Below are 11910 nucleotides of genomic sequence, written 5' to 3' on the forward strand. Positions count from 1 at the left end.
TCCTTTGGTGCTACCTTCCTGCATGCTTGGCAGTTATGGAATTAAATTCCAGTACAGCTCAGTTGGAAGCAACCTAAAGTGGTGACAGTGAAGCTCATACTTACATGGACAAAAGTACTGAGCCTGCACCTACATACATCTACTCATGGATGTTTATCATTATCATTATTTTGATGGTTGTTACAGTTATTTGACATTTAGACTTTGTTGTGTGAAGTGGTTTCCAGTGACTGTGTGGGCAAATCCCGTGTTTCAGGTTTAGCTAGCAGTAGCAAGAATCCTGCAGGAAGTTCTCAGTACTTGTGATGAAATGTGCATCAGGTCATACAACTATATGTTACAGTAAAACAAAAAAGTAGAAATGAGCCAGTTGAGATCATTATTTTTAAACTGTAAAACCTACTGCTGATACAGCACACTGGAGTGATCACAGTGAATGTTGGGTCGTGTTGTTAGTGTTTTACTGTAATTTAATGGAAATTCTGTTTCACAGTGCGCTGATGGCTTTGACCCTGTCACACGTGATCAGTGGTTTATGCTTATTATAAAGCACAACAAATACAGCAGGTGAACCTCACTAACATTTCAGTGTTCATCAGTGAACAACTGAAACCGCTACAAATCACACAACTCCTGCAGGAATAGGACAAAACAAATTTTTTAGCACTGGGGAGAAGGCATGCATTGAGGATGTGTTCAAATATACTTTTGTTAACAATGCAAACATTTTATATCAATTAGATCCATTCAAACAGTATCATTTTTTCTCAGTAGAGAGTTTAGCAATAAAAGGCAAACCATCTCTTGGAGCATATTGAGATCTTTAGTGTATGTTTGGAGTCGCTGTTTTGCTGCAGATTAAAACAAATGAGATCTGTCACTGAAGGGATGTAGAGGTGGAAAAAGTAGGTGAGGTTTGCAAACACATTTGCAAGGAGTGGTGGCATAGAGTGAGTTGTAGGGTACAAAGAGGTCATCAGTTTGTTGTCGGGCTAACACAGACAGACAGGCAACCATCTGCACTCACATTTACCCCTCAGGACAATTTAGAATCACCAATTAATAAACCCCCACAATATTCATATCTTTGGACTGTGGGAGGAAGCCAGAATACCAGGAGAGAAACCATAAAGAACACGCAAACATCCAGATGGTGGATTCAAACCCAAAACCCTCTTGCTGTGAGGAAACAACTCTAACCACCACGCCACCATGCTGCCCCATATTTCCTCTTCAGTAAACATAAATGTTTTTGTCAAAGTGTTCATCTGGGTACTGTTTTATATATTCCCATTTATACATGGGTTTATTTTTACTTAAAAATTTATTCTGCTTTCTGTTATTAACGGTTTAGTCTAATAACGGGGAAATGTGCTTCATCACATTACTAAAATCCAGTTAAAGGCTTCCCTTTTTAACACACTTCCCCAGTGAAAATTCTTCCCTACAATCATCATAACAGGCTTAACTGCTCATTATGCAGAATGGCCTTATTGTTATTGTCCCTCTTGTTCTTATCTATTGTGTTTTTGGATTTTAGTGCATTTTAGTGAAATAAAGTATGATTAAAAGAAGTGCATGGTAAGCCATAATGAAAAATGCATTTGTTCCTAACTATACTGCTTGTGCACATGTAGTTAATAGTTTGTTTATTAAGCCAAGCAGAACAGTAGTTGTGGATTTGACCTTCTGCAGTTCTGAAAACCTGTCTGCCTTAATACGAGCATCACGTGACAGAGGGATGTTACAGTTTACGTCAGTGGGAGTGTCTAACCTGCATTATAAAATGTGTAACCTGCATGCTTGATTCAGCAGAGGGGAACGTGTGACAAGAAGCTGCTGAAGCTCTTCACTTGCTGAAGGTAAGTGACTGAAAAAAGGTAAAGTTTCTTTAAAGTCTTGAACTGAAACTTGACATTACCGCAGCCGGCAACAGAAAAATCTGAAGTTTAAGTAACCAAAGAATAAAAAGTCATGGTGACACTCTTCCTTGCAGATGTCGGGGATCACTCTGTGGCTGTCAGTTGGTATGTTTGTGTGGGGATTTGCTTCATGCTCCATCACATGTCCTGATGAGAGTCTTTGTCCAGATGACTGTACCTGCTGCAAGACTGCCCATGGATATAGCTGCTGTCTATATCCAAATGTAAGTCAGGTGTATTCACACACCAGTGTAGTACCTTAATTTGTGGTAGTTGGAAGTCTTGTAGAAATTTGTTTTATTTGCTCTGCAGGCCATGTGCTGCGCCGACCTGCTGCACTGCTGCCCTTCGGGATATCGCTGTAACCTGGTTACCATGAATTGTGAGAAATTAGACCAGCCGTGGCTGACCATACCCATGGTGAAGAAGGAAGCTGCAGAGAAACCAGCCCCCCCTGAACTGTCTGGAACTCCACTCCAGGAGCTTAAAGAGAGCCACGTCCCAGATCAAATAAAGAGTTCAATGGTCTACTGTGACAGTTACACCTACTGTCCCGATGGCACTACCTGCTGCAGACACCCAAAAGGAGGCTGGTTCTGTTGTCCCTACTCTCCCGTGAGTCAGCCTAAATACTCTTGTGCAATACAACACATGAATGTAATGAAATTCCTTTTATCTTCCACTAACATGAAATCAGCTTTCATCTGAACGTCTGCAGCTTTTAATTAAAAAGTGCTCCATTATTATTGTTCGAGAGACTAAAAGTGTTTCTTGTAGGGGAAATGTTGTCTCGATGGATACCACTGCTGTCCATTGGGACTGGACTGTGATCACACCTACACGTACTGTGTGAGAGACAAACTCGCATATTCCTTCCTCTATAAGCCAGCGCTGCCATCAGCACCTGCTTCTCCCATCCCACAGACAAAGGAAAGCAGTAGGAGGTAGGAAGTGCCACACTCTAACCTTCGTTTTGAAGAATATTCTAGGATAACGTCTCTGCACAACTCACCGTTCAGATATTTTAAACTTTCCACAGATGAATGAATATTTCACTTAGGTTCCTCGTGTGGAAAGAAACTCAAAGAAGCAACAAGTAACTCAGTAGTTCATATCATTGTCAGCAGTACAGCAGTACAAAAGGTGACTTTATGGATAGGTAGGCAAGAGTCAGGTTTTACCACCCATAAGGGTCAACAAAACAGTGATCAGTATCACCATGTGTGAACAAAAATGTAAAAAAGAAAAAGTGTTTAATATTTATTTCCTTTTGGTCTAACAGGGGTAAAAACAATTTCAGGGCCGATGCCGCGTAGATGAACGATCTCTGTGAGCATGAATGTAGCCACGGCCCTCCTCCTTCTCATGCAGAAAACTCGAGCCTACCCTTGGGACATCCTAGGATCACAGAAACATGCCTAAAATGTCCTGTGGCTATTTTTTTTTTAAATAGTTTTTTCTTTTATAAGAGTTTCCTTTTACTATTATTATGGTCAGAAATCTGTTGAAATGCATTTTGCATCAAATTTGATATATAAACAGATCAATCTTGGAAAAAGACAGTTGCTGGACAAATGATCTGACATGTGCACAAGATTGTCTGTTTGTCTTTAGACTAGAAAATAAAATATAAGACTGAATGATTTTTAATTGTAATTGTCTTTATTGTGTCTTTGTCTGTTTGAATGTTTTCTATTTTGCCTCACCAATAAAGACCTGTTGTGACCTTTGTAAGTTGGGGGACAGAGCAGATTTTCTGTGTTTACCTGTATATGTGGCATAAATGTCGGACCCGACCACATAGTTCGTTCTTTTAACACTTTATTTCGGTTGCTATTTCCTCTTCTCTCTGCTGCAGCTTTTCAGCTGCCAGCCACACACACAACAACAACACCTCAGGTCCTGGCATACTCTTTTATGCAGGGGAGGCGTGATGAGCTGATGGAGTGTCAGCCTCCCCTGCTGCTGAGCCACAGTATAATTATGGGGAAACGCAGAAGCTGATGGACCAAAAAAAGTGCCTTCAACAAAAAGGAATTACAGTGCTTAATAAATTTAAGTTGTAAGAACAAGACAACACAAATATTTTAAAAAATCTGTAAAAGTAATTTTACTTTTTTTAATGGCTGAATTCACATTTGTATTCACAAAATTTGAAGCTGATGGACCTTCAAATGTTCAACCGCAAACAAACTTTTTAATTATTCATTTATTCAGGTTCAAAAATTCAACCTGCTGAGTAATTGCATATGAGAGCATGAGGGTGGGAATGGCTGTTTGTATCTGTGTGTTTGTATCTGTGTGTGCCTGTTTGTTTGTGTCTATATGTCAGGTTGGGTATCAGGGGGCCTCTGGATGTCTGGAGTTTTGATCTCCTCCATACCCGCTTCACACCCCGGAGGACGGGGCTGTGGCCCCCCCACACACTCCCTAGCAGATCATTACATGGAGAAACCTTTGGAATGCAAGCGCGCAGATCCACACAGGTATGCACACGGGTGTTCACTGCTCGTAGACCCAAATTACACCTTTCTTGGCTGCTACTTCGAAGCACATCTGTCCTGCGTGCTGCACAACAACATTGAATATTTAGTATTTACTGCTGTTTACACTTAGCTAGATTAATGCGATGGTGTTGTGTTTAGTATGTTGCTTTGTTTTTTTTTTCTGCTTGTTTTCTATTCTTCTCTCAACAGGTGATCCAGGAGATTTTTATTTTTTTTCTCCCCCCCTTTCTCACTGTCCCTCTCCCCTTCTGTTTTTCCTTTCCTTCCTCTTTCTTTCTCCCTTTCCTATCCCTCACTCATGTCTGTCCCGTCTGTAACATCTGAAAATAAAATATAATAAATAATAAAAACAAAGATCGACCAAATGGACCAATACGGCAATGCCACGATGATCCATTTGGCAAAGTAAATCCATTGGGTATCCTTGTTGGTCTTCAGACAACAATTCTGATGGCTAAAGAACCAAATGGGACAGGCAGGAAAAAGAAAAAAAAAAAAAAGGTTGGGTATCAGACGCCACCTCTCTAGGGACATCTCAGGCCCTCCATGGTATGGAGGCCTATCTCCCTCCACCACTCCCCCTGCCAGTGGCAGACGCCCTCAGACATCAGTGCATTGGTGGTTCTTTGTGTCCGGGGATGGGCGTCCAGGTACCCGCTGGCTCACTCCTGGTGGCTGCTTGTTGGGGTCTGGAGCCTTGATCTCCTCCATACCTGCTTCATGCCCAGGAGGACGGGGCCGTGGCTCCCCACCCTCTAGCAGATCATTACATGAAGGAACCTTTTAAATACAAGCGCGCTCACGCTCACAGGTGTACACACGGGTGCTCACACACACAAACTACACCCTTTTTGGCTGCTACCTCAAAGCACACTGTGCGCTGTCGATCTCTTGTGCTGCACAATAATGTTTAATATTTAGTATTTACTGTTATATTCACATAGATCATGGCGGTGATGTTGTTTATTATATTGCTCTCTTTTTCTTTGCTTGTTTTCTCTTTTTTCTTTCTCAACAGGTGATCCAGGTGATTGATATATGTATTTTTTGTCTGTTTGTTTTGTGGGTTTTTGTTTTTTGCCCTTTATCAATGTTCCTCTTCCCCGCTCTTTTTCTTTCCCTCTTTCTTTCTCCTGTTTCTTTCCCCAGTCAAGTCTGTCCCATGTTCAGCAAATGAAAATAAAATAAACAAAGGTGAATCAAATAGACCAATACGGCAAGGCTGGGATGGTCCATTTGGTAAAGTAAATCCGTTGGGCATCTTTCTTTGCCTTTAGACAACAATTCTGATGGCAAAAGAGCCAAACGGGACAGGCAAAAAAAAAAAAAAAGGCTCAAAAATTGAAGTAAATGACTGTAATTTTGAAAAAGAAAAAATAATAATAATGTGCTTTCATTTTTTTTCATTAGTTTGTTTTTTTTCTCTGTCACTGAAAACCACAGTAAATAGAATTTTAGCAGTAAAAATGCCAATTTGATTAAAGAGCTTACCCTTATAGGTGGATTAACCATTACAGAAACCTAAAAAAAATCCCTTCTCTTCCGCTTGCGATTTTAATAATTAAAAGTACTGTTCATTCAGGGCAGATGTGGCATAAACCTTAAATTATTTAGTGGTCTAACAAATTTGTTACCAAACGTATATCTGGCAGTACTGAAAGACGGAGTATAAGAGCTTGATAAAACAAAGAATAATAAAGTATGTGCGTACAATTTTAAATAGTTCAAATAAAGTACAACAAAATAACACAATAGAAGCAGTTGTGTCTCCTCATCAGGCTTGACGCACGTTAGGATGAAACTGTTACACTGACACTATGTAACCTTTGGGAGCAGCAGCACCGCTTGTCCCGCAGTTTCCATCGGAGTCGGAAGAAGAAACAGAGGCAGCGGATTCGCCCTGTGGGGTGAAGGTGAGTCAAGTGGAAGAACGGAAGTTGTCTTCAGACGGCTCCAGGCTCCTGCTTCTGAAGTGCTTGGTGAAAAAATACAAGTTACAAGAAGCAGGCGACCCATCCAAACGAAGAAAACGAGCATAACCGCTGGACAGAGATGGGCAGTAACGCGTAATCTGATTACTTTTTTCAAGTAACGAGTAAAGTAAGGGATTACTATTGCAAAAACGGTAATTAGATTACCGTTACTTTCCCGTAGGAACGCTGCGTTACTGCGTTACTAAAACCGTGATTTTTTTGCGAGAATGTCTCACGACAGTGACGTAAGCGAGTGCGCCGTTAGTGACAACAGCTGTGTGCAGATCAACAATGGATCATATATCAATTGTGGGAGAGAGTATGAGGTGCAGCGTTTAAAGCGTGGAAGTACTGACCTTACTTTGAGTTTGATTCCATAAAAAGTGACAAAAACATTAGTGTCCGTTGTGCGTGGGAAGAAAACTTCTTCTTTTTACAGCGAAAAAAACCCCTAAACTTCCAAGTAAGCACCGAGTGCGCAACGACGTAATGAGAAATTCACAGAGAAACTCGCGGATTCTTCCACTGACCGCTGCGGCACACCTGCACCAGGGTAAACCTCCGCCTACCGCAGTCCTGCTTTACAGGTGAAAATAGAGCAAAAGGACCGCTGAGTCTTTGACTTTATTTATTTTCTGCTGTGTTTTACTTGCATCTATTTGAAAGAGTAAGTGTAAACACAAAAAATATTTTATTTCATGTGCTGGAATGTGTAGAAAATAGCTTTAAATGTTAAACTAATTTATTCAAGTCAGAGAATGTTGCATATAATTAAATTTTTGCTTGATGCATAAAGTTAAAAGATTAAAACTGATAAAACAAGTTAAAAAAAAGAGACTTTTCCATTTGATTACATTTTGTATGATGGATTATGTAGAAAAAGTAGAATTGGGCTGAAAGATCTATCGCTTTATCACCTCTTCAGGTTGTAAATCGTGTTTTTAAAAAGTAACTAAGTAACTAAGTAATTAATTACTTTTGAAAATAAGTAATCAGTAAAGTAATGGGATTACTTTTTGGGGAAGTAATCAGTAATTAGTTACTGATTACTTTTTTCAAGTAACTTGACCAACACTGCCGCTGGACAATATCATCAAATCCAACTTAGCCGGGGCTTCAGATTGGTTCATTGAACTAGCAGATGATAAATGCGCCAGAAAATAAACACTTAAAGGGAATGTGCACCAGTCCAGCTGTTTGTTTGTTTGTTTTACTGCTCCATGTATCTGACACCAGTGTTAAACTAAGCAGCTGTATTTATCCTCACTGTGAGGAGGCTTTACTTTCCTCACTTTCAAAGCACATCACCAACTGTGAGAATATCAGTTTACCGGATTGGTAAAATAATATGTAACACGATCAAGATGTATTTAATGGGGGGGATGCACAAATTTTTGTATTTGCACTGTTTCGGCTCAGTGTGACAGTGTTTTTTGGTGTCAGCTCAGATTGCAAGGACATCTCTTGTGCGCAGCCCTCTTCAGGGCACCCCACAGATTTTCTGTAGGATTTAGGTCTGGGCATACATCTTTGTGTTGGTTTGTTTTATTGAATTTGATTTTAATATCACAAAAACAAATTTTATATCCAATATATGATTTTGGGTTTGTTTGTTGTTGTTTATTAGTTTAGTTTTTTTTTGTTTTTTTTTACCCTTCCTCAACTCTCAGTTTCACTGTTTCACTAAGAGTTAAGGTTATGGTTGACAGAAACTATATAGAGAACACATTGGAGTAGAAAAAAGGCTTTCACGTGACTGGTGTATGATTTTAACATACCGGTCAAGCTGCTGATTCTCATTTGTAGCTTTCTGTGCTTTTCCTACAATGACAGCTCAGAAAATAATGCCACAATGTAGCCATAATTAATGTACCAGCAAAATATTTTATGAAACTATTTGTTTAGTACAATAATGAGTGTGTGTTTTGCCCTTATGTAAAAAGACATTGTTTGTGTTAGTAGTGCCTTTAAATGTGATGCAGACCAGTACATCGCTGGGTAATCATGTCTCAGACTCCAAAGTCCAGAGCAAAAAAATGTAAAAGCTTTGCTTTTTTTTTAAAAATTATATGTAATTTTTCATTGAATGTGGCGCTATTGTATTTGGTTGTGTAAGATTTCACATTTATATGTCACTGAGGTTTAGGCAATACTTTGCTGCTATACCAGAATAATACCCCTATCTCCAGATTATATTCCCTTGTTGTACTGGTCACCTAAATTATTCTCCTCAGTGAAACAAATTCAAGTAAAACTCAACACATGCAACAAATCTCTGACCAGAAATGATTATGAACTGCCCGCAAGCAGATCATCCAGCACTTGCTGTGTTAATGTTTGTCCGGTTACACCTTCCATCAACATTTGACTACTGTTGCAGTGTCTTCTTTAGTAACTAAATCCTCAAATTCACATTTATTTTCCAGACTTGTTGTGTGTCTTCTCCTCATGTGACCTCATTTATCACTGCTGACATCACACCAATCTGTCTGTCACTCTCCCCTCACTCATGAACAAGGGGAAAGTATGTCTGGGTCTTATTGTGTTGTGCTTTTAATGTTTTAAACTGGACTTTAAATAGCTTTGAAAAGGTGAAGGCTTTTAATTCAGCTGTTAAACCTTTGAGTGACAGACACACATCAGACGCAGTGCTCACAACTGCAGATCAAAGACGAGGAAAAAGGTAGCAATCAAATGAGAGAACAAAGTCTAGAGCCAAGCCGCCCCCAGGACTCTGTCGTCATTGACTATGTGAACAGTTTTATTTGAAATATGAGTGAAAGCAGCAAGGGATTCTCTCTTTTTGCACCTTCAGCTCAGGCAATGGAATCTCTTCCCAAATGCATGGTGTGTGATATATCGGCACTGACTTGGGAAACTCTGCACTCTACTGGAATCAGTGCAGGTTCCAAAGATGGAAGATGCAGCAAGACTGAGAAGTCAAAGGACACAAAAACACTTTGCTCAAGTTCAGATGCGCTCAGATCAAAGACAAAGCTGTGTGTGAAAAGATTGTTACCTCCTGTGAAGCCAGATATCGACCAATCAAAGCTCCAGTTTCCTATTCCTGTGTGGGAAGATTTTCCATTACATGTACAGACTGAAAGCCCATGTGCAAACACATACTGTATAAGGGATAAAAACCATGTTTGTGGAATCTGTGGGAGACATTTACCGTCTGCAGAGTTTAGTTCAACACCTGCAAAGCCAGACCAAGAGTAACAAGTGCAGTACTTGCGGCAAACAGTTTTCCAGTAATTCCCATCTAGAACGGCGCAGGAGGTTTTACAGACCAAAGGGTCTCAATCCCATGTGATCACCGTGAATGTTATAGCTGGATGGAATTCTGTTAATGCACGAAAACCTGTCGTGTCTTGGTATATGGATCACTATAGGGACATTTACTGACTGGAAAACATCCAGTTTGATAGAAACAATATGTGCATATTTATTGGTTTGTTTGTTTTATGTGTTCAAAATAAAAGCTGTCATCAACATCATTGCATGCATTGTTTATTGTAAATATCTGGTAGCGGTAGTTTGTTTTACAAGTTGTAATCGACTCATAGCCGAGATATGCTTGTGTTATGCCCAGCAACCAGACGCTGATTGCCTCGGTGGGTGCCAGTAAACTTTTTGCACGTTTGCAGAGATGAAGCAGTGGACACATTTATATGTTTTAAAAGATTGTGCAGAATTGTAATGATATGTACAGTTGTATTCAGAAGTTTACATGGACTTATCAAGGACATAAAGGTAATGGTCGTTTTGTATTTTTAATTTATTTGAACCGTAAAGCATACATATTTAGTGACTTTAAAAGATCAAGAATTTAATGCATGAGTTTGAATTTATTTTGGATTTTCTCTAATCCACACAGAGTTAAAAGTATACATACAGGCTCAGATATATGTATACATATTGTTCATCCAACTTGATGAGCTCTATTCACTTCTTAGTGATCATGATTGACTACAACTGGTAGCTTCTCTTTGCCAGCATAATAAGGGTTTGCTTGACAGCACTCGGTGGATTGACCAAACAGAAAAGTCCAGTGAACTTGGTGAATACCTAAGAAGGAAAATTGTAGAAACTTTTGGAGAAATTTCTAAGAAACTGTTTAGATCATCAGTTATTATTCAGATGTTCTCCCAAGGTCTGTGAGAAGACCCAAACTCTCACCCTCAGATGAGAAGAATTTGGTTAGGACTTTCAGGAATAACCCAGGAACCACCAAGGCTCAAGCCTGCAAGAAACTGGAAACTGCTGAAACAGCATGACTGTCCACAATAAAGTGAGTTTTATATTGCCAGGGACGGAGAGGGTGCTGACCAAGAAAGACGCCCCTGCTTCAAAATCAACACCTTCAAGATGTACTGAAATTTGCAGCTGCCCACATAGCCAAGCCAAATGCCTTCTGGGAGAAGGTTTTATGCTCAGATGACACAGAATTTGAGATGCCTCAATGATAAGTGGTATGTTTGGAGGACTAAAGGTGGGGCTTTAAAACTAAGAACACTGTGCCAGCTAGTGGTAGCATCATGCCTCACATGCATCATGTCAGTAAAAAAAAAAGTGGTTGGAATAGTAAAGAAGAAGAAGGGATACCTCAAACTTCTTCAACGTCACCTCAAATTAACAACAAGACGACTGAAACTTGGATACAATTGGCTGTTCTAACTGGACAGTGATCTGAAACACATCGCATATTTGGATGGATAAAGCAGGCTAACATTAAGCTTCTGGAATGGATTCAACCATATTGAAAATTTATGGACTATGCTTGAAATTCGGGTCTGTGCAAGGAAAGAAACCAATCTTAATGAATTCTACTAAATTTGCAAATAAGAGTGGTCCAAACAGAATTATGCCGAGAGGTTTTTTGATGACTACTAAAAGCAATGTCCCCTTGAAGAACCAAATATTTGTGGGGGTGTATGTACATATTTGAGCCTGTGTGACAAAATCCAAAACTAAATTCAAACTTGTGCACTCAATTCTTATTTCTGAAAGTAATTAAAGATGATTTTAAGACTTTAAAATTTTGAAATAAAGCAGTTAGGCCAGAAATTCACTGGCACTATCTAAGACAACTTCCGTTCTTCCACTTGACTCACCTTCACCCCACTGAGTTGAGAACGAGTCATTCCAAAATATTCCACTTCCTCACCTTCAAGAAAACAAATGCAACACATACAATGATGTGATTACCCTTAAACTAAAGCCGGTGTTCCGTTCTCAAATTCATTTTATAATAATAATAATAAGCTTCTGTTACCAATTAAATTTAAAAATGGTGTTGTGTTTCTGTTAATTATATATTGACCTAACTATATGTTTTTATAATACTGAACGCTGAAAATTAAATAAAAAAATATTTTACTTCATATGTTTGTCTATAGTTGCTTCATGCCTTCACACTATGTGGCACAATGATTGTTTTTACTCTGTACAAACAGGAAAAAATGTGATTTTGAATTTATCTCAGCGTAGTTAATACAAAACTAC

The 11910-nt window shown here is 39.2% G+C and overlaps 1 protein-coding gene across 1 annotated transcript; it reads left to right on the forward strand.

Annotated features, from left to right (window-relative positions):
• The first annotated feature begins 1801 nt into the window (after positions 1-1801).
• LOC308384902 (progranulin-like) lies at positions 1802-3507 on the forward strand. Its single transcript, XM_080863538.1, has 5 exons — positions 1802-1862; positions 1997-2146; positions 2235-2537; positions 2700-2866; positions 3205-3507. The coding sequence occupies exons 2-5, from the start codon at positions 1997-1999 to the stop codon at positions 3236-3238; spliced, it is 654 nt and encodes a 217-aa protein (XP_080719664.1). The 5' UTR covers positions 1802-1862; the 3' UTR covers positions 3239-3507.
• Positions 3508-11910: the final 8403 nt, after the last annotated feature.

The sequence above is a fragment of the Rhamphochromis sp. 'chilingali' genome (assembly GCF_963969265.1).
Source record: "Rhamphochromis sp. 'chilingali' genome assembly, chromosome: 17".
Taxonomy (NCBI): Eukaryota; Metazoa; Chordata; class Actinopteri; order Cichliformes; family Cichlidae; genus Rhamphochromis; species Rhamphochromis sp. 'chilingali'.

What these genes read in the sequence shown, in the direction of transcription:
- LOC308384902 (XM_080863538.1), top strand. Translation starts at nt 1,997, where the DNA reads ATGTCGGGGATCACTCTGTGGCTGTCAGTTGGTATGTTTGTGTGGGGA. An exon ending in TCTGTTGTCCCTACTCTCCC is followed by an intron (nt 2,538 to 2,699) that starts GTGAGTCAGCCT and finishes TGTTTCTTGTAG; the next exon opens with GGGAAATGTTGTCTCGATGG. An exon ending in ACAAAGGAAAGCAGTAGGAG is followed by an intron (nt 2,867 to 3,204) that starts GTAGGAAGTGCC and finishes TTGGTCTAACAG; the next exon opens with GGGTAAAAACAATTTCAGGG.